The sequence below is a fragment of the Schistocerca americana genome, chromosome 4 (assembly GCF_021461395.2).
Source record: "Schistocerca americana isolate TAMUIC-IGC-003095 chromosome 4, iqSchAmer2.1, whole genome shotgun sequence".
NCBI lineage: Eukaryota > Metazoa > Arthropoda > Insecta > Orthoptera > Acrididae > Schistocerca > Schistocerca americana.
Genome location: NC_060122.1, coordinates 354,091,971 through 354,118,535, shown reverse-complemented (window position 1 = coordinate 354,118,535; position 26,565 = coordinate 354,091,971). Strand labels below are relative to the sequence as shown.

The 26,565-nt window shown below is 43.9% G+C and overlaps 2 protein-coding genes across 2 annotated transcripts in view; one reads left to right on the top strand and one right to left on the bottom strand.

Annotated features, from left to right (window-relative positions):
* LOC124612264 (irregular chiasm C-roughest protein) overlaps window positions 1-1,216 on the bottom strand; it is a 1,966,673-nt gene extending 1,965,457 nt beyond the window's left edge. Inside the window, exon 1 of the mRNA XM_047140359.1 lies at window positions 870-1,216. The gene's annotated coding sequence lies outside the window, so the exon portion shown is untranslated. The remainder of the gene's footprint in view (window positions 1-869) is intronic.
* On the top strand, window positions 1,166-26,170 carry LOC124613478. Its single transcript, XM_047142185.1, has 2 exons — window positions 1,166-1,485; window positions 26,167-26,170. Exons 1-2 carry the CDS (start codon window positions 1,166-1,168, stop codon window positions 26,168-26,170), a joined length of 324 nt encoding a protein of 107 aa, XP_046998141.1.
* Window positions 26,171-26,565: the final 395 nt, after the last annotated feature.

Here is a 26,565-nt window from a genome sequence, read left to right as displayed (position 1 = left end):
TGTCTAGCGTACTACTCGACGCTCCCCTTGTCTGGGGAGCAGACACTCTCACAGCCCTCCCGAACTTGCCGCATTTTTCCAAGAGATCGCGTGACGCCGGGGGTGTCTCGACGAGCGGGGAGGAAGCGACGCCTGTGACGTCACCGAGTGGCGAGGAGACCGCACTTCCAAACACTCGTCACGTTTTCCTCTCCACACTGCGTGGGCGGAGCGCAAGGGTACAAGGAGACGAAGTGAAGCTGCAATCAAGTCTATATTTTGAACAACGCACTGCTTCAACCCTCCACCGGTCACGCTGTTGTGTTGTGTACACCTGTCTTATTGTAACTGCCCATCGTTTCCTGTCAGTTTCTCGGAACACCGGCGTCAGTTATGCGTCGTGACAGTACTCTTATCGCCTGCCCCTTTCCAATCCTCTGTTGCGGACACGTAAACAATTTAATCAGTACGTGCCTGACTGTTGTAACGAATCCAACGCGCGAACGGTGGAGGGTTAATAGGCATGGTCTTACGGGAGATTGTATGTGGTTGCCGTCTTTCGACCTTTCTGCCACTTATGTGGGGACCTGCAGTTATCTATTTGTAGGACAGCGTCCACAGTGATACCACGCGGTCTGGAAGAGCAGGCCGACGAGTAGGCTAGTCATATGGCGACCGCACTGAATCTAGGGCTATAGCTGCATCTACAAGAGCGCGATCTATAATGGAAAACTTGACACGAAGCTCTTGGCAATTTTCACATTAAGAAATTATCGCCAGATGTGAAGGAGGCGGTAAGAATCTAAGGACCGTCTGGTGAACCAAGCTACTGGTCTTGCGGTCAGTCATTTATCTGCAGAGACAGTCAAACAGAATGCGAGCACTCTTACCTTCAAGCGGAGTGGCGACTGAGGGGCGCAGATGTGTTGACAGTCGTCGCGGCAACAATCACCAGTTAGGCTACACCACGTATCACTTGAACCAACGTCAACAAAATACACGCACAGTCACTCGGCTGGAGCGCACGTCGCACTGGAAGCTGACGTCCGCGCGGCGCAGCGCGGGAACGGGAGAGCAGGACCGGGAGGCGTTTCCGTAGTACGGCACTGCTGCACACGTGCTTTGCCGTGCGGCGGCGGCGACGATGACGACGACGCTATCGATCCCGCACAGTAGGGTCGCGTGAATGAGCTGTGACGCGTGCAGCGTGCTGTGTGCGGACGGCCCGGCGCGGCACTGCGCGACGCTCAGACTGAGCCCGGCCAGCCGCGCGCCCGCCGCCGCCGCGTCCCCCCTCCACGCGGCCGCCGGGCCGGGCTACCTGTTTACCGTGCGCGCGCGCAGCCCGCGTCTCCGCGAGCCACACGCGACCGGCGCGAGGCCGCCACGCGACCCGCCGCTCGCCGCCGCCGCCGCCGCCGCCTCCGCCGGGCCGCACGCACCGCCCCGGAAGGCTTGCTCCGACTCTCAGGGTCAACGCCGTCCGGCACACGCGTCGCCGCATTGGCCCAGCTGCGTTATTACCTCGACAACTTCCACTTCATTAAAACTGAAACAACCATACTCTGTTCTTTATCAATTAACAGCAACCATATTTGCGAAACAAATTAGGGAATTCGGTACCGTAAATTTATGCAAAACCACAAAATCTTCATCATTTCACCCATCTTCGATTGTTCCTCAATCACAAGAGTGATTATCAGTAGGACCTGTAACAAAAAGGGTTGTACACTGTAGCGCCAAAGAAGCTGCTATAGGTATGCGTATTCAAATACAGAGATATGTAAACAGGCAGAATACGACGCTGCTGTCGGAAACGCCTGTACAAGACAAGTGACTGGCTCAGTTGTAAGATCGATTACTGCTGCTACAATGGTAAGTTATCAAGATATAAGTGAGTATTGTAAGATGGCAAGAACTATGCCCTTTACATGAAATCATTAAAGATCACCTAACTCACGTTGAGCGAACAGTAGGGCTGAACAAAAAATGACTGACAAGGCACAATGCATCTTGTAGAGGGTATAGTATGGACGTATTGGAATAATTAATGTCGGGTGATGGTTTTAAAGTAATTCACACCACATGAAAACTTTGTGGAAACGAGTCAATTTACTGGGCTCTAGTTTACCCCAGGGAAGCATTTAGAGTCGACCATGGCCGGCTGGGGAACGGCGAAGGGAAGCGACAATAGGCAGCTTAGGGTGGCTCAAGCACTGAGAAAGTGGTAACGTGGCGCGGCCTCCAGCCGCCTTAAGATGAGTGACAGTGAGTGCGTGGTTGACCCCGACTCCATGCTGGTGTACCGGGAAACAGACGGAGAACTTGTACGCCTGTTGATAAATGTCCGTCGTCCCGTTTTCTGTGAAACATGCGAGAAAGCTGTGCATAGCTACTGGTGGAGCGGTCAACAGAGGACAAAATATGCATATTCATGACTATAGCAACTTCACGCTGAATTCACGGTCCGCAGAGCCTGAAGTAAATCAGGTGAAGAGCGACAGGATGAAATATGCCGGCCTCCATTGGGAACGTAGGGCCAAGAAATTTGAAGTACTCTCCTGGGAGTCAGAATTCCGGAAAAATTGGTGTTTGTGCAGACGCTAACCTTGATGGGTGGCCTGGGAGGAGCGAAATAGCAGAAGTTGAGAGGAAGGGAAATTTTGTGGGAATTTGTTCACTTCCCAGAGCAGGCATTGGTCGGGACTGGGAAGCGACGCATAATTAACGCAACTTGCACTGCAATTGGCGTAAGTGATTTTGCTGGAGGGGAAACCGGGGCGAAGAGCGGACTGTGAGAAGTCTCTGTAGAGATCTGCCGTTCGCAGCTTGCCTAGAGTGCGGACGTGGCGTTCTTTACTCAGCTTGCCTGAGAAAGAGTGAGCATCTCTGCAGTTTAGGACTTAGCAAATGGAACGATTGAACTTGGAGATAGAAAGTTTTGGTTCAGCTACGTACTGAGCAAGATGGCTTGGAGTGAATAGACGAGCGCAGCCTTGCAGTACCACGAGGTCGGCCGACATCCACACAACGACGCCGCTCCGCCATGCTGTATTCGGTGATATTGCGCCAGCTCCGGCCACTGATTAATTTGTTAGATCACATTGGCAAAGTTTCCTCTAGGGTTTCATGGGACGTGTATTGTAGAATTCTTCGCGCACTTCGCATTACGCCTGGGTCAGTCGATAGCAATTACTTTTGAGTTATCAAGCTTTACTCCACGCAAACGCAATTTATTACCACTGCCTGGTTGGAGAATCATGTGATGTGATGACTGAAGGTCGTGAGTTAAAATAAATCTGTGCTAATAGACTGCATCTGTTTTCAATCAAGTAGTTGAAATCCCAAGTCCCTTTCTTAATTAATTTTATGTTCAACATTTGCATTTGGTGTTCAATAGCTGCATATAACATCAATGTGCACCCCTTTTTAATTAAAAGTGATCAATTCTGAATCAATTAATGTCAACACTGCCACCGCAGCTCAATCAGGAGTCACAGGGCGTTAGTACTTTCTTTGCGTTATCCGATGTTGCGGCAGTTTTGCACTCTCTGTTGATCTGTTAGTCAATTAGCTGGGGTGAACACTCGCCAAAACCAGATAAGTGACGGGTGGGATGTTACAGTATGAACGTGGTGTTATAGTCGGCGCACGAGCGATGGTTAAAAAATGGCTCGGAGCACTATGGGACTTAACATCTGTGGTCATCAGTCCCCTAGAACTTAGAACTACTTAAACCTAACTAACCTAAGGACATCACACACATCCATGCCCGAGGCAGTATTCGAACCGGCGACCGTAGCGGTCACGCGGTTCCAGACTGAGGCGCCTAGAACCGCACGGCCACACCGGCCGGCACGAGCACGATTTTCCCGTACGACCATTTCACGAGTGTACCGTGAATATCAGGAATCATGTAAAACATCAAATCTCCAACATCACTGCGACCGGAAGAAGATCCTGCGAGAAGGGGATCAAAGGTGACTGAAGAGCAGATTTCAATGCTGGGCCATCGATAAGTGTCAGTGTACGAAACATTCAACGTAAAATCATCGATGTGAGTTTTCGGAGCCGAAGGCCCTCTCGTGTACCCTTGATGTTTTCAAGACACAAAGCCCTACTCCTTGCCTACGCCCGTTGATGACTGGAACATATTGGCTGGTCAGATGAGTCTCGATTCTAATTATATCGAGCGGATGGACGTGTACGGGTATGGAGAGACGCTCATGAACCCACTGACCCTGTCGGCAGGGGACTGTTCAAGCTGGTGGAGACTCCGATGGTGTGGGGCGTGTGCAGTTGGAGTGGTATGGGACCTCGGATACCTCTAGTTACGACTCTGACAGGTGACACGTACGTAAGCATCCTGTCTGATCACCTACATCCATTAATGTCGCTTGCGCATTCCGACGGACTTTGGCAATTACAGCAGGACAACACGACACCCCACACGTCCAGAAATGCTGCACAGTGGCTTCAGGAACACTCTTCTGACTTTAAACATTTCCGCTGGACACTAGAAGTTAACATTATTTAGCATATCTGGTATGCCTTGGAACGTGCTGTTCAGAAGAGCTCTCTACCCCCTAGTACGCATTTGTGGACAGCCCTGCAGGATTCAACACGTCAATTCCCACCAGCGCTACTTCAGACATTAGTCGAGTCCACGTCAAGTCGTTTTGTGGCACTTCTGCTTGCTTGCGAGGCCCTACACGACATTAGGCAGTTTCTTTGGCTCTTCAGTGTATAATAAAGCGTTGTACAGGTACGTTTGGCGCCCAACAGAGAGGCAGCGAACCCGTACCACACAAGGGTGTTCCTATATTGAGGTGGCGTTCTTGCAAGGAGCAACTGCCTTGTCACAGTGAAAATTTATGCTACAACTAAATCATGAGAATTTTGGGAGAGTCAAAATAACGTCACATTTTGTTTAACCCTTAACATGCGCTGCAGATCCTCTGGGACTCCAGGAAAGTACGAAGTTGTAGTAAATTTCGTATTTGTTGATCAGGAATCATGCCCTGTTCACTACCTTTCTATGACGGTGAGACACATCGCGTGTTCTAGCGATTGCAATCTGTTATCAAGAGAAGCGTTGTAGACAACGAACTTAGAATTCCCAGGACTCTAAAACACAGTTAGTGCAATATTTTCAGTTTGGTTAATATGTCCACGAATTCAAAAAACGTTGACGCTACAGATCCTAATCTTGAGGATATGTACGGGGATTGAGGAATGTGATGCTGCCTATTCACATCCAGATGGCGAAACCGAGAGCAACATAACATCGAAAATGCTATTCCGTGATCACGAAAGAGAAAGTGAACATTCTAGCAATGAATGTGATGACGAAGATGAGATGTAGGTTACTGAAAGTGAAGAAGAAAATTTTGTGTTCAGTATATTGCAAATCTACGAGACTCCTGAATATTAACTCTTTCTGTGTGCATGTTTAGGGGCCATTTTTATTATTTTACAATTTTGCTATATGTAGAAGTAAATGTATGCCCTTAGTTTAGATTTTATCAAACATGTATTCGATTTTTTCTTTGAAATAAATACAACTGAAAGACTATGTGTACTCTTGTAATACTTTTCGTTACAGATTTTTTGCTTCTAAATTGGCTGTAAATGAAAAAGTTTGTTTCTTTATACATCTTTCATTACTTATACTTTCCAAATAAACAACAAAAAATCATTACCAGATACAATACACGTTTTCAGTTTTGAAGTCCTCAGGACTCTGTAGCCAACTTAGTGTTAAAATTTCTGATTCCGATAGTTACCGGTTAAAGCCGTAGTCATGATTCTCAGTTTCGTTAGTTCAGTTCCTTCGCTATTGTGGAGTGGATTCCTATTGCACTGAATCTTATGTTACGATGTCTTGCTTGTTATCTTGCCAAGAGCACTTAAGAGTTTTCGTGGATCTCTTAACAGCAAGTCTCGTTGCACCATAGGTAAAGCAATTATTTCAGCTACTTCGTTCAAAGTTAATTCTGCCGCGATCTCTGCAAGTAACACTCCTTCGTGGTATATTTTCCAGTACCTTGTGAGCCTATAGTGTGTATTACGTGTAGGCGTAATGGAGACTGATTACTGCGTCATGTGCGTTTGGTCTGTTTGCAGCGTAGATAATCGCTGTCTTTAATTCTTAACCATGTGTCTGGATTCTTGAGATTCTTGTGAAATAAATGTACAGTAACTGAATTACTTTTGCTATTACTTAGGTAGTTAGTTAATCTCGGCCATCCTTGATTACGGATTGACTAGGGCCGTCAGCCATAGTTATATTTGAGGCACTATACTTCCAACAACTCGTTGCATAAATTCGTACTTATCTTGTAGACCCAAACAGTGGGTACCTTTTAGTTAGTTTCTCCTTCCAAGACAGACAATTTGATACAATGTTTCCCATTAACAGGTAAATTTCGACTGGTCCCATCCTAGCTCAGTGAATAACGATTATCTGATCTATAACATTATAAAGTCCTGTCTCCATTAATAATGGTCATTACAGTAGCGTATACTGCGACACTGCAAAATGACTGCGGTGACTGTTGGTAACTGATGGCAGATGACTGTTTGTTTGTGAGCTATTTGTCTCACGTCATGCAGAAACAGGATGTAGTCCCTGTTATCAGCAGCCTCTATGGCCTTAGAACATAGATATGGCGGATGGATGGGACTTTTTGTATGACTTACGACAGAAGTGTAACATGGTCGCTGTCAGGGGCGCAGGTGCGCCCTCTATGATGACAAGCCATGACTATGTGGCGTCACACTGGAGGCAGACCCGACCATGTGACACCCTCGGTGCATATGGCGCCATCGGTGTATACAGGCGTGGTGGAAGGCCAGATGTTTATTGTGGGCCACAACACCGTGCCAAACATGAATAAGTGACAAAACACGCTGCTGGAGAGATACAGGGATGACCACCCAGGTGTGACCGCTTTCTCTTTGGAATAGCAGCACGCCGTTGAGTGCTGAGAGCTCTGATGGCGCCGATAGTCCTGCTCCTCCAGTTGCCAAATCTGTTCGTGGTCTGGTGACCAACTCTGGCGTACAAGGCGAAGGATATACCTGAGGGTTGGGACCTCCCCAATGCGCAACGTGGCTTGCCATGAAGTTGGTGTACAGTGGGAGATTGGTAATGGCTGCTTTCACAAAAATGTCCAAGTGAAAAGATACTGAATATCATAACTTTAACTTGACGGGCAGCGCGGGGTTTTGTTTGGAATGTTGGCTGAATCTTTGAAAAGAGGATGCAAAGATTTATTGTCGGTGAATAATGTGAGGTGCCTACCATGCACATAATCACGTAATATTTGAAGGGCACAAATTATGGATATTGCTTCTTTCTCAATCTGACTGTAGTGACGCTGAGTAACAGTGAGGATTTCAGACAGAAAAGCTAATAGGCATTCCAGCCCATCAGCCATACGGGAGAGAACAACCCCCACCCTATGGTCTCATGCATCTGCAGCCAGGATAAGAGATTTGATGGATTCATATGCTGTGAGGAACATGGTGTAGAGACGGGGCTGTTTTTAGTGCCTGAAAGCTTTGCTACATGTAGGGGTCTACTGACAATGCACGTTTCTCTGAAGCAGGTGTGTAGTGGCTCGGCAATGGGAGCTGCATGAGGAATAAACTTCCTGTAGTAATTCTATTGTCACAACACCGATTTCAACTTACTGGTATTAGTTGGAGCGAGAAGCTTTTGTACTGCCTCAATATACTCAGATGTGTGGTGGATGCTGAAAGATTGAAAATGTGTCCGGCGTATTGAACATGAGAAACAAAGAAACAATTTCTCCTCTTTACATTTTAGATTGTTACATTTTAGACTGCCCTGTAGGATGACCACGAACAGAGGGTCGAAGTTGTTGGCCAGGTTATGGGCATGTTTGCCTATGACGAGAATTCTGTCTAAGTGATTTGCTGTGCCTGGTACATCACGAGCGAAATGCTCCAGAAGATGTTGAAATATTTCTGGTGCACCGGCTATATGAATTGGAAATCTGTTGTACTGGAACAACCCAAAGGGAGTGTTGATGACTCGCATACATAGGGATTCAACATCCAGTGTGATACGCACGTTCGTCTCCCTCTGGTCAATTTTTCCAAATGCTTTTCCGCGCGTTAGGGATGGACCGTGATGTCCTGTGCCTCAGGTACGGCGTACACATCAATGACTGACTCGGCACTGATATCGTCTTGAAATCTCCACAAATGCTTAGGGCACCTTTAGTTTTTCCATAATGACTATGGGCATGACCCGTTGGCTGTTGAGGACTGGAGTGGGGAATCCGCTATCTTGTAGGCTTATCCCTGGTGCAAAAGGATTATTTCTAGCCTTAAAAAACTTTGGCATTGCTGATGCAAGAAGGGCTATGAGGAGTCTCTGACACCCGAAGAGGATTGCAAAATATGAATCTGTATTTTTAACATAATTATTTGAGATACTGGTTTGCACTCAGGCAGTTGACTGCGGGATAGAGTTGTGAATTTCTAACCCAAGTGCATAAAAAAGGCCCATACCTAAGAGACTGACAGCTCTAGGGTCATCCACTGCCAAAATCCTGGACTTGATGTTGTGCAAGCGATACTGCACTTGGGCCGTGAATAGTCTGTGCTGTAATGCGATTCTCAATTGATAATAATCTCGGCGGACACTGTATCTATCTGCAAGGAGAAGGGTATGCTATTGATTTTACAGCTTATGACAGACAGAGTGTGGGAACACTGACTGGGAAGACGAATGGAATATTCCAGAATTTGAAAAACGAACAGCTGCTAGCATGAGTTTCTTAGAAGTAGATATCTTAGGGGTTGCGAAGCAACTCAAATCGCTTGATACGGGCAAGTCTTCAGGTCCAGATTGTATACCGGTTAGGTTCCTTTCAGATTACGCCGATACAATAGCTCCCTACTTAGCAATCATATACAACCGCTCGCTCACCGATAGATCTGTACCTACAGATTGGAAAATTGCGAAGGTCGCACCAGTGTTTAAGAAGGGTAGTAGCAGTAATCCATCGAACTACAGACCTATATCATTGACGTCGGTTTGGAGTAGGGTTTTGGAGCATATACTGTATTCAAACATTATGAACCACCACGAAGGAAACGATCTATTGATACGTAATCAGCATGGTTTCAGCAAACATCGTTCTTGTGCAACGCAGCTAGCTCTTTATTCGCACGAAGTAATGGCCGCTATAGACAGGGGATCTCAAGTTGATTCCGTATTTCTAGATTTCCAGAAAGCTTTTGACACCGTTCGGCACAAGCGACTTCTAATCAAGCTTCGGGCCTATGGGATATCGTCTCAGTTGTGCGACTCGATTCGTGATTTCCTGTCAGGAAGGTCGCAGTTCGTAGTAATAGACGGCAAACCATCGAGTAAAACTGAAGTGATATCAGGTGTACCCCAGGGAAGCGTCCTGGGACCTCTGCTGTTCCTGATCTATATAAATGACCTGGGTGACAATCTGAGCAGTTCTCTTAGGTTGTTAGCAGATGATGCTGTAATTTACCGTCTAGTAAGGTCATCCGAAGACCAGTATCAGTTGCAAAGTGATTTAGAAAAGATTGCTGTATGGTGTGGCAGGTGGCAGTTGACGCTAAATAACGAAAAGTGTGAGGTGATCCACATGAGTTCCAAAAGAAATACGTTGGAATTCGATTACTCGATAAATAGTACAATTCTCAAGGCTGTCGATTCAACTAAGTACCTGGGTGTAAAAATTACGAACACCTTCAGTTGGAAAGACCACATAGGTAATATTGTGGCGAAGGCGAGCCAAAGGTTGCGTTTTATTGGCAGGACACTTAGAAGATGCAACAAGTCAACTAAAGAGGCAGCTTACACTACACTCGTTCGTCCTCTGTTAGAATATTGCTGCGCGGTGTGGGAACCTTACCAGGTGGAATTGACGGAGGACATCGAAAGGGTGCAAAAAAGGGCAGCTCGTTTTGTATTATCACGTAATAGGGGAGAGAGGTGGCGATATGATACGCGAATTGGGATGGAAGTCATTAAAGCAAAGACGTTTTTCGTCGCGACGAGATCTATTTACGAAATTTCAGTCACCAACTTTGTCTTCCGAATGTGAAAATATTTTGTTGAGCCTAACCTACATAGGTAGGAATGATCATCAAAATAAAATAAGAGAAATCAGAGCTCGAACAGAAAGGTTTAGGTGTTCGTTTTTCCTGCGCGCTGTTCGGGAGTGGAATGGTAGGGAGATAGTATGATTGTGGTTCGATGAACCCTCTGCCAAGCACTTAAATGTGAATTGCAGAGTAATCATGTAGATGTAGACTGTCCACTGACATCTTCAAAGCTGAGTGACACACTTCGGCTCCATGTCCGAATTTTCTACAAGAGGTGCATTCTGCTCGCTAGTAATGTCACTGTCTATAATAAATCATACAATCACCATTGATCTTTATTTTACAATTGCCATTGCCGACTTTCGCCCATATAAACAGGTACTCATCAGCATTTAACTTCTTCTTCCTTCTCGTAGTCAAAACAAATGGCATGCTTGGAACAAGAGTACCATAAGGCTGTTTAGCCAACAGTTCTGTAGTCTCAGCAATACTCCATGTCTTCCAAGCCAAAATGTTAGCATCTGGAAATGCTTCAAGGCCACCATAATCTGCTTGATTGCCCCATACAACAGCAAGTGTCAGCCAGGTACTACCTCCAAACACTGCTTGTACAGGGTGTTTCAAAAATGACCGGTATATTTGAAACGGCAATAAAAACTAAACGAGCAGCGATAGAAATACACCGTTTGTTGCAATATGCTTGGGACAACAGTACATTTTCAGGCGGACAAACTTTCGAAATAACAGTAGTTACAATTTTCAACAACAGATGGTTTATTCCTTAGAACAGAGGATTTTTCTGGTGTTGGAATTCCACCGCCTAGAACACAGTGTTGTTGCAACAAGACGAAGTTTTCAACGGAGGTTTAATGTAACCAAAGGACCGAAAAGCGATACAATAAAGGATCTGTTTGAAAAATTTCAACGGACTGGGAACGTGACGGATGAACGTGCTGGAAAGGTAGGGCGACCGCGTACGGCAACCACAGAGGGCAAGGCGCAGCTAGTGCGGCAGGTGATCCAACAGCGGCCTCGGGTTTCCGTTCGCCGTGTTGCAGCTGCGGTCCAAATGACGCCAACGTCCACGTATTGTCTCATGCGCCAGAGTTTACACCTCTATCCATACAAAATTCAAACGCGGCAACCCCTCAGCGCCGCTACCATTGCTGCACGAGAGACATTCGCTAACGATATAGTGCACAGGATTGATGACGGCGATATGCATGTGGACAGCATTTGGTTTACTGACGAAGCTTATTTTTAACTGGACGGCTTCGTCAATAAACAGAACTGGCGCATATGGGGAACCGAAAAGCCCCATGTTGCAGTCCCATCGTCCCTGCATCCTAAAAAGTACTGGTCTGGGCCGCCATTTCTTCCAAAGGAATCATTGGCCCATTTTTCAGATCCGAAACGATTACTGCATCACGCTATCTGGACATTCTTCGTGCATTTGTGGCGGTACAAACTGCCTTAGACGACACTGCGAACACCTCGTGGTTTATGCAAGATGGTGCCCGGCCACATCGCACGGCCGACGTCTTTAATTTCCTGAATGAATATTTCGATGATCGTGTGATTGCTTTGGGCTATCCGAAACATACAGGAGGCGGCGTGGATTGGCCTCCCTATTCGCCAGACATGAACCCCTGTGACTTCTTTCTGTGGGGACACTTGAAAGACCAGGTGTACCGCCAGAATCCAGAAACAATTGAACAGCTGAAGCAGTACATCTCATCTGCATGTGAAGCCATTCCGCCAGACACGTTGTCAAAGGTTTCGGGTAATTTCATTCAGAGACTACGCCATATTATTGCTACGCATGGTGGATATGTGGAAAATATCGTACTATAGAGTTTCCCAGACCGCAGCGCCATCTGTTGTTGAAAATTGTAACTACTGTAATTTCGAAAGTTTGTCTGCCTGAAAATGTACTGTTGTCCCAAGCATATTGCAACAAACGTTGTATTTCTATCGCTGCTCGTTTAGTTTTTACTGCCGTTTCAAATATACCGGTCATTTTTGAAACACCCTGTACATCACAGGTAAAGTTCAGATGAAGTCCACGAAAAACATTTGGACCTCCAATCAATTGCTGTTTATTAAACTGCCCAGCCAAGTCAATATCAATCACCTTCAAACTGCGATACATAGGTACACTGCGCCGCCAGCGACGACGCCATGCACGTCGCAGAGGCATTGCTGTGGCACGTTAACACAAGCACTTGGTATCGGTGCAGATAACTACACCTTCTTCAGAACAACAATAAAACCCACAAGTGCCTAAGATGATTAAAAGCACACCATAGCTATACATTTATAAACGAAAAAGGAAACACAAACAGTACATATGTACAAAGTCAAAACCACTACCACAGAATGAGATTTTCACTCTGCAGCGGAGTGTGCGCTGATATGAAACTTCCTGGTAGATTAAAACTGTGTGCCCGACCGAGACTCGAACTCGGGACCTTTGACTTTCGCGGGCAAGTGCTCTACCATCTGAGCTATCGAAGCACGAGTGATGCAGAGTGAAAATCTCATTCTGGAAACATCCCCCAGGCTGTGGCTAAGCCATGTCTCCGCTATATCCTTTCTTTCAGGAGTGCTAGTTCTGCAAGGTTCGCAGGAGAGCTTCTGTAAAGGTTGGAAGGTAGGAGACGAGATACTGGCAGAAGTAAAGCTGTGAGTACCGGGCGTGAGTCGTGCTTCGGTAGCTCAGATGGTAGAGCACTTGCCCGCGAAAGGCAAAGGTCCCAAGTTCGAGTCTCGGTCAGGCACACAGTTTTAATCTGCCAGCAAGTTTCAAACACGCCTTTGCCAATCGGAATTCTAAGATCTTCATCCTAGCAGAACACAATGTAAACGACAGAGAAATTGCATTAAGTGCACAATTCAAAGCCTACAGCAAAATTTGCTGTTGAAAAGTCGCATAAGCTCTCCACAAACATACTGAAATCGCTTCGTGCTCTGTGCCAAGATCCAAAGAATAACCATCTTCCAATACAAACTACCAATGCTCAAATTCAACGGAACAACTGCAAATTGTTCCTTACTTTCCACACCCTCAAACAAAATGTGAAATTTCAGCTAGTTACTGGTGCTTCAGTTAGTTTACTCAATTAGCCAAAATACGAAAAATTAGGATCCCCAACTCACAACTTATAATGACGGAAATGTTTCTGTTATCAGGACTCGTACACTAAGAACAAAATGCGGAAATAAGACCAACACGGTAACTTTCACTGTAGTGCAATCCAGAGTTAGTCCAAACATATTTGGAATGGTCTAATTCGACGTACAGTTATAACTATAACATCAAACAATTATGTAACACTTAGCAACATTTGTTAGATGGCACTCCGAGCTACGTAGAGGATTTCAAAGTGCGTTTTCCGCTTAAAGATAGTACCAAACCTACAATTTACACAGCATGTCCAGTACCGCAGGCTGCCCACAGTGTAGTAGCAACTGAACTGAAACGACGAACTAATAGGTATTCTGAAAATAATTTCAGCTAGTCATTGGACATCTCTGGTAATCAATAGGAACGCAAATTGAAAAATTAGATTCTGCACTGATTTCAAAGTCACTGTAAATTCTCAAACAGTGATAGATCCATTCTCACTGCCACGTACCGAGTGGAATTAATGGACATGTTATCAGAAGGAGTATTTTCATCGAAAATAGATTTAACAGACCCTTATATGCAACTTCACTTGATAACGGCACAAAGAAATTAAATTCATGCCTATAAATACGCATAAATGCATGTGCAGAATCAACGCCTCTGCTTCGGAAGCGCCTCAGCTGCTGCTTTGTTCCGACATTTTTCAGAACAAGTGATGACTGAGGTCCAATCATATTTGAATTATTTCGACGATATAACAGTGTCCGGAAAGACACCAGAAGTAAATCTCATTTATTTGGAATGTCTTTCTCGGGTATTAACAGCCGTCGGTTAGAAATGTAACCGGCCAAAATGCTCCTTCTTTAACACGAAAATAAAATATTTAAACCATATCACTGATGTTCAGTGCGCAGTTCGCAATATTAAATATTTACAGGCAATCCGACGATTACCTTTCCTAAAAGGGAACACGAATTACAAGCAGTTCTTGGTAATATTAATTATTATGCAAGATTTATCACAAAAATAGTTCAAATTGCGGCAACGTAGCCTCGCCTCGGGCGGTAATATGTTTATTTCAAGTGGACTCCAGAATATGAACAATATTTTCAGAAATTGAAAGACGCTTTGTTTAGTAAATTTGTTGAAATAATCAGCAATCAGCTGCACAAAAGAAATTTTATTTCCTTTTGCGGTTTCCGACACTTAGTGCCCTTCTCCAGAAGGCTGTACAAAAAATTTCAGAACGGAAAGTTTAAAAATTTTAAAATTTAAAGATAAAAGGATTGTACACACTTATAACTGCCGCATTATTTGCGAATGTCAAAACTAAGATGCATGAAGCATACTGCTATGATCCTAAAAAAATACAAGAACAATATGTAACACAATAATGAATCCATTATTTCGAAAAGAGTTCCTTTACAAAAATAGCATAAGGCAGCAAACAACATGTACAGACATCATGCTAGAACTTAGTGCCTGTACACATATAGTATAAGGAAACCAAACAACATGTGTACACATCATGCTAGGAGTGGAGCTAATCTGCTGAGGACATTGATATCTTGAGGCTGGAATCAGGTTGGAGGTAAAAGTACGATAGAATAATAAAACAAATCCTTACACAACTATAATTGTCATAAGGTATAAACGAAAATGTAAGTGCGCATAAGCAGCATATTAGTAATATATAATAAACCTATTGGTAAAAATAAAATAAGTTAATACTAACGACAAGTGGTTCTATTGATGGAAAATTTGGGAAATAATCTCCACTCAGCTGTAGTGAGGTCAGCAAAACACTAGAGAGGAACGTGTGAGCAAACAGAAAATGCGAAGCCCATCATGGGACTGTAAATTCTAACTGAAATAAGTGGAGAGACAATTTAGACAGCCATTGACGATGCTAGAGGTCCGGGGACACGGATCGCCTGAAGACGCAACGCCCATGGAAGTCGACCCCTTAACCGGATCCTCCTTTTTCTTGCCGTAGAAATTGTAAGGTGGTGAAGTTTTCTGGATGGAGTTCTTGCTTTCTTGCTGAAGATGATGCGTTAACTGTCGTGTTTGCGGGTACTCTGGTCAAATTGTAATTGGAGGAGGACCATCACACGAGAAGACAGAGGCTGCTTTATCGTCACTTTTCACTTTGGGTGTAGCATAAAAAAAGATATTTTTAATGCCTGCGAGTTGTACAAAAGCTCACGATACACGACGCTACACAGCAAGCTTTATCGATGACTATCCAACCCTACGCTAAAATGGAGCACTTTATTTATTTCCAGTTGAATTAATAAGGTTCCAAATTGAATTATCTCCCTCGCATATCTAGCAGTAGAAAAGTTAATGATCGTATGAAATATAATAATATTTGTACCAGCTAGCTTGATTTTTGGAGAAATCAGAGAGAGGTTTTAATTGTTATTCCCTTCGAAAATCACTCGAACAACTGACTAACCGTTAGCGTAATGTTCGACATGTTAAAATTCCAGAAAGCAAATTTCAAGTATCGCTGTCCACATTCATTATCTGTTTCTTTAACTGACTTATTAGACTTGGGGGAAAAAGAGTCATCTTTGAAATAAATGCCGACTATACAGCGAATTCACTTTCTGGAATAAATCGGGTAAAACACAATTTTAATAATACTGATACACTGTTTCAACTTTCAATTCACATTACATATCACATCGAAGCGACTAGTTGTAATGGAAAACGTTCTTGCAGAGCAGATCTGAACATACCGAGAGCGTACAACGGATGTTTCGGGCTTATATAACATACAAGAAGCAACGGCGCTGAGCTTTAATTTCTTACAGAATCTTATCTCTTAGTTACTAAACTTATTCTTTTAAGTACTTTGTATTGAAACATTGTTCAAATACCTCCCCTAAAAGTTTTGTTAGAAGAAGGAGTGAATTAAAACTAACTGTTAACTACCCACCGAAATGAGTGAGTGGTTACACTCTGCCCATCTACAACACTGCTGCCTACACAACAGCCGCCTCAGCCGCCGCCATAGCATCCTTCTTTGCTATCAGTGATATCCTTCGTGGACATCAATCATCATCATCAGCGCCATTGCTGTAGTCTTCTATGACTGCTGATAAGAGCTCTGTTTCCGGTTTTTCGGGAGATGTTTTCGGAAATTCGTAAGGCAAATTTCGGGGTGCGAGTTGGACAGCGCCATCGGATAGTCACCCATTCAACTCCATCATATCCACTACGGCACTGGTCTTCCCCACGTCGTCGCCTGCTCTCATACTGCACGACGACGGTGGTGAAGTTCTAGGGCAGAGGGGGATGCGGAGGGTGGACATAGTGGGCGGGGGTGGGAGAGAATGGGGGTGCTGGACGCCGGGAGGAGGGGCAATGTGCCACGGTCGCAGGTTCGAATCATGCCTCGTTCAAGGATGTGTGTGATGTCGTTAGGTTAGTTAGGTTTAAGTAGTTCTAAGTTCTAGGGGACTGATGACCTCTGATGTTAAGTCCCATAGTACTCAGAGCCATTTGAAGCATTTGAGGGGCAATGAGAGAACGCATCGTTTATAACGGGCAGTCAATGAAAATCAAACATCCGCCACAACGGGACGATGGAGTGGTTCCACTGAAAAGTAATCACCACGCGTATTAAGACATATTTCGCACTGGGAGACGAGAAGATCAATTAATGTTTCGTAGAACGCGATCGTCAACTGACGGATCCACAACAGCTCCCGCTCCTGCACTTCCTCTTCCGCATGAATTAGACTTCCGCTCATGTCTTTCTTCAGGTCGCCAAAGATGTGGAAATCACACGGCATAAGATCCGGTCTGTACAGAGGAAGAAGGCCATCATGACCTTAACCAGAACTAATAGGTCAGGTTAGGTTAGTGTTTTTTAACGTCCCGTCGACAACGAGGTCATTAGAGACGGAGCGCAAGCTCGGGTTAGGGAAGGATGGGGAAGGAAATCGGCCGTGCCCTCTCAAAGGAACCTGAAACGATTTAGGGAAATCACGGAAAATCTAAATCAGGATGGCTGGAGACGGGACCAGAACTAATATGAACAGCTTTGGATTTGAAACTTCCTGTCAGATTAAAACGGTGTGTCGGACTGAGACTCGAACTCTGGACCTTTACCTTTCGCGGGCAAGTGCTCTACCAACTGAGTTACCCAAGCACGACTCACGCCCCGTCCTCACAGCTTTAATTACGCCAGTACCTCGTCTCCTAGGCAAAGGTCCCGAGTTCGAGTCTCGGTCCGGCAGACCGTTTTAATCTGCCAGGAAGTTTCATATCAGCGCACACTCCGCAGTAGAGTGAAAATTTCATTCTAGAAACATCCCCCAGGCCGTGTCTAAGCCATGTCTCCGCATATCCTTTCTTCCAGGAATGCTAGTTCTGCAAGGTTCGCAGGAGACCTTCTGTGAAGTTCGGAAGGTAGGAGACGAGGTACTGGCGGAATTAAAGCTGTGAGGACGGGGCGTGAGTCGTGCTTGGGTATCTCAGTTGGTAGAGCACTTGCCCGCAAAAGGCAAAGGTCCCAAGTTCGAGTCTCGGTCTGGCACACCGTTTTAATCTGCCAGAAAGTTTCATATGAGCGCACACTCCGCTGTAGAGTGAAAATTTCATTCTAGCTTTGGATTTCTTTGGTGGGGACGTTGTATGTTTCCACTATTGGACTTCCCGTTTGCCCCGTTTGCCCTATGGCTTGAGGAATGCTGTCGGACGGAATCATCCTTTCCCACGATAACTCCCACCACCTCTCTGCCTATCGGTCGATGGCTACACTTCGGCGATTTTGTTGGGAAAGTATTGCAGATTCTTCCGTACAGCCTGGAATTTCACAGTATGATTTTCACGCAGCAACATTCTCTATACAACCCGAATCTGTCACAGAGTGATTTTCACGTCTTTAGCAGCCTGAAGACAGACAAGCGTGGACGTGTGTTTCAATTGGACGTGGAAGAGCGAGAGCGGGTGCGGTTGTGGATCCAGCAGCGGCCGACCGCGTTGTACAAAACGGGAATTGATCGTGTCGTCATCTAGAGAGATAAATGTCTTAACAAGTCTGGTTACTGCTTTTGCATGGAACCATTCCATGGTCTCGTTGTGGCGGGTATTCGGTTTGTATTTGACTGCCTCTCATACGATGACCACACACGACGCTGCCAGCACGTCGCTCCGAGTTGAGCCAAATATGCCAAATACAATGTGGTCGCCAGTGGGCCCCTTGTTGGTTCCGAATTCCCATCACTCGCGGCAAGACAGAGGTCGCCTGTGATATTGACACCCACAACAGAGCGAATTGTATCCTTCCGCGCCTATTTATAAGTCGGCGCTCGCAAATTTCCACAAGAAGACACGATGGAGACGCCGAAGACACAGTGAACTTTTGAGGAGTGGCATCGATGCGTGCGTCGCGAACGTCAGAAGAAGTGACTGCTCAGAACTAAAGACAGTATTCAGCGAGACAAACCACTGCAAATACGGCAGAAGGAGTCAAGTATCAGTTGTTATCTTTGTTAACTTTGCCTACGATTACACATTATTAATAAAAATGTGAATTATATTCATGCAACTATATTCCTTTGTGTTTGTTGCATAAATAATCTATCTCGTATCTGCTGGCTGCAATACAGACATAACACATTCAATAAATAATGCTGCACAACATTTTTCTGAGAAGATATTTTGTCTTAAGAGGTAGACTCTGATCAACATGTCCTTTACATCTACTATTTTTCTACATAGTGTCCATCACGGTCTTATGTCAGTCATACTCTTCACGGCCTTCTTGTCCTGGGCTTGTAGCCATATTTTCACAGCATAAATTACGATCTCGTCATCTTCAAAGTGGGTCACACACAGAGAATCTTAAGATATCCAAACAGATGGAAGTCCGAGGGTGGCAGGTCTAGCCTATAGGGTGGGTGATCAGTCATGGCCAGACCAGTTTGACGATGTGTCCTCGCGTTCTGAGATTTGCATGTGGACGTGCATTGTCCTGTGGGAATAACATTTCCTTTGAATTTTTATCAGGTCGAGCACAATGGGTGAGTTTGTCATGTCTTTACATATGCCTCTGAATTAATGATTTACAATTTCGGCAACAGATCCACGGGTATGACTCCATAACCGCTCCAAGACTGTCCTCTGTCTTTGACTACAAAGGAAGCCGCCTTGAATTTCATCTTCCAGTGGCCGCATTTTTGTTTCTGACTCAATGTAATGCACTCAGGTTTCGTCATCTTTAACGACCTATGACAGAAAGGCCACTCCACTGGCCTCAAACTGCTCCAACGGTTAAGATGAAATGGCTCTACGTTGAATCTTGTGGTCGGTTATCAGCATTTGTGAAACGCACCTTGAGCGTATCTTTGAATGTCAAAGAGTCTAAATAATTACACATGCAGTGGAGCCAGTTATCGAGTTTTCATGCGCCGGTCTGCACCAATAACGGAATCTGCGCGATTCAACATGTTGTGAGCTGTGGCTGTGACAGGACGCCTCGAACGTGGCCGATCATGGGACTCAGTTCCTACAGCTCCTGGCGCTTCATCTCTCTTTAATTATCACCCAACAGCATTCATGTCAACTGCCTCATTACCATACGTTTTGCAAAACGGTTCTGAATGTACTTCACGATTTCTTTTTCTGCAACGAAGAGTTCAGTTACAACATGTTGCTTGTAACGAGTGTCTTGCTTAGATAATTCACTACGGCAGTGCCATTTATCGAAATTTTCCGAAGCTTCGCACACATATGGAAGCAACAACAAACCTGAAGCACCTAAAGGAACATTTTCCTATATATATTTACGGCTGTAAAAGAAATGGGGGCATTATTTATTGTTCGAACCTCATATTTTAAAATTTTATTATTATCTAAATATGGGAGTCGCCTTTCGGTAGCACACTATTATTCTTATCAGTCACATAATTGCGTTGCATTAATAGTGTTAGAGTGCGAAACCAAAATTCAGTTAACATCTTAGCCACTGCGACATCGTTTTACGCTGGGCCACTAGGAAATGAAGCGCCAAGTGGAGAAATCGGAACATATGACATATTCTTCTGTTTGAGTTGAATAGGGATGCGACAGCAGCGGAGGCAGCCATGTGTGAGGATAATGCCACTGGACACAGCACGGCAGGAAAATGATTTTCTCATTTCAAGGAGGATTGTTTTAACGACAGTCACTCTCTACGTTCAGGTAGACGTGCGGGGTTTGTTGGATACCATTTAAACTAATTAATCCACAATGATCCACGTTAGCGTACTACAGAACTGGAAAATGTGATGAACTGTGACATTCCAGCACCTTGTGACATTCGCATGTAATGGGAAAGGTTCAAAACTATGATGTATGGCTACCACATGCTGTAAGCCAACATCACAAAAATCAACTCGTGGCAAATGTGAGCTTGCTCGTCATCAACTGACTCGTGAACAACATCGACCATTCTTATACTGTATCGTTACTGGTGACGAGAAATGATGTCTTCATGCTAAAATGACGGAAAGAAAGGAATGGCTGAGCTCAAACAAGGCAGCGACTTCCCTAACGAAGACCTGGGCGCAACCACAAAAGATAATGTTATGCATCTGGTGGACCAGTGACGGTGTGGTGTACTACGAATTGCTTCGTCGATGTGTAGCCATCACTGCTGAAATCTGCTATCAACAACTGAGAAGTCTTGCAGATGCGATCCTAGGACCATGACCAGGACGCCTGGGTGAAGTGATGCTAATCCAGGATACGTCCTCCAGCATCTACATCTACATAGCTACATATATTCTTCGCTAGCCACCAAGCGATGTGTGGCGGAGGGCACTATTGAGGTCAAAGTCATATTTCCCACCCCGCTGCTCCACTCGCGGATCGCGCGAGGGAAGAACGACTGTCTGAACGCCTCAGTACGAGCTCTAATTTCCCTTATCTCTGAATGGTGATCATTGCGCTATTTGAAAGTTAGTGGTAATAATATATGCTCCACATCCTCGGCGAAGATCGGATTTTGGAATTTAGTGAGCAGCCCCTTCCGTATAGCGTGTCGTCTATTTGCAAGTGTGTCCTACATCAAATTTACTATGAGATTTGAACCGCTCTCGCAATGGCTAAATGTACCAGTCACGAATCTTGCCACTTTTCTTTGGACCTTCTCAATCTCTTGAATCAGACGCAAGTGGTAAGGGTCCCGTAGAGACGAACAATACTCTAAGACTGAACGAACTAAAGTATTTTAAGCACTTTCCTTCGTTGAAGGACTGCATCGCTACCAATAAACAGCAATCTAGAGTTACTTGTGTAATCTGATCGTTCCATTTGAAATCGTTTCGAATAGTCACATCCAGATATTTGACGGATGTTACCGCTTCCAAAGACTGGGCATTTATTTTGTACTTGTACGTTAATGGAGATTTTCGCTTTGTTATACGCAGTAGGTAACGCTTGCCAATATTGAGAGATAACTGCCAGTCATTACACCACGCATTTATTTTCTGCAAATCCTCATTGATTTGTTCACAAATTTCGTCTGATACTACTTTCCTGTAGACTACAGCATCATTCTGCTATGCTCACAAAAAACACTACACAGGAGGTGGGTTGGAAAGTCATTCCGCACCGGGCATATTCACCTTTCACACTCTGTATCGAACAGCCCTATAGGAACTTATTTTCCGGATGAAAACTCCCTCCAAACATGTCTCGACGCGTTGTTCGCCTCAAGACCAAGAGATATCTACAGTCGCGGTATCGAAAAATTACCCCATCGTTGGCAGACAGTTGTAAATAGTGAAGGAGAATATATTATTTATGACCAAACTCTCTGTTATGTGTATCTCTTTTGTCTTATAGAGAAACGCTTCAGAAATATGCACGAAACCTACATAACAGAACATACTTTCATTGTTATCTTCATTATGTTTACTAAGAAGTGGCTTCGTAGATCTTATATCTTTATCTCGTTGACTAGTAACAACAATAATCGCTAGTACAATACCCGACATTTAGTAACATCCAAAAGTCAAAAATAATTTGTAAGGGGAAATGGATCATCCATAATAACAAAATTTCTCAAGGATTCTATGTCTTGACGTAAGAAATAACTTTTTAAGTATTACATCAGTAACATGGCAGAGTTGTAGTATTTGCGCCTGCAAACGAGATTAACTCGCCTACAGTAAGCAGAGCAGTATCTCCAGGCTGAATATATCGGGACAGCATTTCATCACGACGAAGACAGAGTTGACGCAGCACAATGTCGCAGCGGCTAGTGCACTATGACAGTTGTGCCAGTTATCCTGTCTAGATTATTTTCCCATTGTTGGAAATCTACATTGATATTTTTAACGCCTATTGTGTCTCATAACACAGAGTCTGAAGCGTGGTACCGTAATAACGGATACAAACTTGGGACGATGCAGTAGGAAAACACATCAATCTCATTAGGAGAACAACTGAGTCGAAAGTTAACATGACGAAAGTGTTGTGGGATAAGTACGCAGGTGAAATATCAGAACCTACGAATCGTTACTTGTATAATGTAATGAATTTACTTCTTATGTACTTAGTTGACAATGTTTTGCAGTGAGCAAACCGAACCAACACACAGGTATGCATCATGAGAGGCGGGAACAATAACCTCCACAAGCGGACGGCGTTGATGTGCACACCGACATGTTCATTTCTGATGTAAAGTTCTGTAAGACTGGGGTCTAAGTGTACTGGTTGAAGTAGAAAGTTGATCAACTAAGGAAATGACGTTGTCAGCTAAGTAAAATGGGATTGTACTCCGTCAACGAAATTATCAAGATACGATATTCGCATACGATCAGCGGTATGCCGTATCCTTTCTAGGATGAGAGATATTTGCCTTATTATTGGGTAGAATACATCTGTAAAGATAAATCAAGTAATAATGAAGCTAAGTGCAATTAAATGAAAAACTTCATTTTCGCAATTGGTTGCACGTTTATTAAATTTCGACTATTACATTTTCAACCTTTCGCTCATTTTTAAGTGGATAACAGCTGCAATCAGTGTATACACAGGGTTAAACATACCACTACCATAATAAATACATGTCTTGCACTGAAGTCACGAAAATACCTGAGACTTAATAATGTAATAGCTCTGTTTAATGCCTTTGTACCCGAGCTCAACATTTTATCTGACATGATCATTGCATGATCATGAAATTCGTTACTTGTATTTGGATGTGGGGCGATGTTCTTCGTTGCTGGCGGTACTGCGATTGCGTTTCTGTATCTGACACTCAAGAATGTATTGCAATCCTTGGCGTCGCTCTGGCTTGCCGCCTGATGTTATATAACACTCAGGTAACAAAGTAATACCGACAACATTTTGTAACTATGCCTTGTTATTGTATGTCTCTTCATATCAATGCAGCGCTGAAGTTATTCTCTAGTTTATGGATACATGCCTATTTTACCAGTGTTTTTGCAATTGTTAATAATTTTCAAGTGACCTCGGTTTCCCATTAGCATAAGGTTGCATCTATGAGTCTGCTTATCTATGCTGGCAAAGACTGTGTATCAGGACGCCTTCGTTCGTCTCAGTGTGTAGTCTTTGGAGATGGCATAAATTGGCTGGAGTTCTTTTCCTCTGTTTTTGACCATTACGCTGTTCGTTCTGACATGTGCAAAAAGCACGAGTTCTATTTCATGTGTTCTTATCCTTATCTGTCACATAAGGGTAAATTTAATGAAGAGTTGTTTTTTACGATACGCTCTCGTCGCATGTTTACTCAGTTAACACCTTAGTTAGATGTTGTATTTGACTATGGCTCACACAAACACTTGAGACTCACGTCATTTTACTCCTTTTAGTGTTGACTGCTACCATGCTTACAGTATGCAAGTAATTTTTTGAATCTTCTAATTAACATTTTCTTGCGCTCGAGTGTAAGACATGTATGTATAAAGGTAGTGGTATGTTTAACCTGTGTATATATGGAATGCAGTCGAATTAAGTCTGGTGATGCTGAAGGAATTAGATTAGGAAATGAGACACTTAAAATAGTAAAGGATTTTTGCTATTTGGGGAGCAAAATAACTGAGGATGGTCGAAGTAGAGATGATAGAAAAAGTAGACTGGCAATGGCAAGGAAAGCGTTTCTGAAGAAGAGAAATTTGTTAACATCGAGTATAGATTTAAGTGTCAGGAAGTCGTTTCTGAAAGTATTTGTATGGAGTGTAGCCATGTATGGAAGTGAAACATGGACGATAAATAGTGTGGACAAGAAGAGAATAGAAGCTTTCGAAATGTGGTGCTACAGAAGAATGCTGAAAATTAGATGGGTAGATCACATAACTAATGAGGAGGTACTGAATAGAATTGGGGAGAAGAGGAGTTTGTGGCACAACTTGACAAGAGGAAGGCACCGGGTGGTAGGACATGTTCTGAGGCACCAGGGGATCACAAATTTAGCATTGGAGGGCAGTGTGGAGGGTAAAAATCGTAGAGGGAGACCAAGACATAAGTACACTAAGCAGATTCAGAAGGATGTAGGTTGCAGTAAGTACTGGGAGATGAAGAATCTTGCACGGACAGAATAGCGTGGGGAGCTGCATCAAACCAGTCTCAGGACTGAAGACAACAACAACAACAACATATGGTTGGCAGCTGTTACCCATCTGAAAATGATGAAAAAATTGAAACTGCAACAATGGATCGTTAATAAACTCACTGTCACTGGAGAAACTGAAGTCTTTCAAAGAATTTTAAGAGACTGTGAACCGACGGCAAAAACAACTGCGTAATTACAATTACTCTGTAATGAGACAGGGGGGATCACGTGTACTTCATACCAGAATCTTCAGAAACTGTCCCCGAACAAACTCCGAAATTTTGTCAGGGAAGTACATGTTCACACTGCACCTCGCTATAAAAATGACTGTCTATAAGGCTCGATGTTCTCTTTATTTGAGGTGTCATTTTCTCATGATCGTACTCAAGATGTACGGTGCATATGAGTTTTCCAATAGTTGCATAAATTCTTAACGGCATTTCGTATAAAAGACAGCTACTTTACTTTGTGCACGACAAATGAGCAACTTACTGTTGAACAGAATTTATAGCTTTTAATATCAGGTGAGGTTACACCCACCTCGCTCTCTTAAGGTACACTAAAGCGAGATGGATAGCAGCGTAGGACATCCATGGAGGCAAGTTAAGTTAATGTACAAGCGCCTCATTTTCATTTTGCGCTCATTGTGAGTCTGACATGAGTTACGTCTTTACCCAGAAACTACGAAGCTGAAGTGAATAAAGTGATACTCTCGAGAAACAGTAGCTCCGCGTTTTGGGGATGTGCCAACAATAGTTTACTGCTGACGACAGTAGTTCACTCCGAAACTCTTGCAATAAGGGCCACACAAAGAACACCTCAAACATTAAATTCCACAAATGTTTTTTTCCAGAGCTCGAATCGCATATATTAAAGAGAGATGATAAATAGTACGACTTAACGAATTCTTTATGTAATTAGTTGGCTAAACGATGCCTTGGAAACACTTACTAGAAACAATATGCTGATGGTTCCTCGTTTCATTTGTGAGAAAACTGCGTAAAATTAATAGAAAGTGAGGTTTTGCAAAAACTTATATAGAGTAAAAAATCCAACTGGTTGTCAATTCCTTTGGAATGAATTGTATCCTGTTTTATTGTGGATGTTGTGGGATTAGAAGGGTTCCGAAAAAAATTGTTTGAGTGCTACAGATTATACTTGCCTGCTATAGTTTACAAACCCGGAGCAATACTTTCTGGAACTCACGAGTGAGAGTCTAAAATAATTCTCAATTCTGCAAGCCCAAAGTTGCAACAATACAGTAATAAATCATTCTTTCGGGGACGTCACGTGAATAGAGGCTTCTTCAGAAACTCCATATTTTCTGTAATTAACATATTCCTCGTATTTTCAGGTGAGTGTAGAATATATTCATCTCTACTTATGAAAACAGCGTCAGCAGCTTGTTAGTGTCGCTGCCTTCGGTGAAGAAGGACTCGTGTTTGATTCCCGGTACCTCCTCATATTTTTCTGAGGTGAAGAGATCTCAGCCATGTGGGGCCATATGAGGAGCTTTTTGAATAAGAAATCAGTGGCATCAACAGGATTCATCTACTGGCAATAATGGCTGGAGTGGCTGGCGACATGCTGATCAGATGCCCCACGATCATAGATCGCTCCTCGTACTGCCTTGTAGGCGGCCGTGGGACCATCGAAACAAGGCTATAAGGCCTAATTTGTGAATGATGTTGTGTGTTTATTTGGATAAATAAGTTCGTACGATTCAATGGGCTGGTTTACACAAAATAATCTA

Coding starts and splice junctions, on each gene's coding strand:
- LOC124613478 (XM_047142185.1), top strand. CDS start 1,166: ATGAGCTGTGACGCGTGCAGCGTGCTGTGTGCGGACGGCCCGGCGCGG.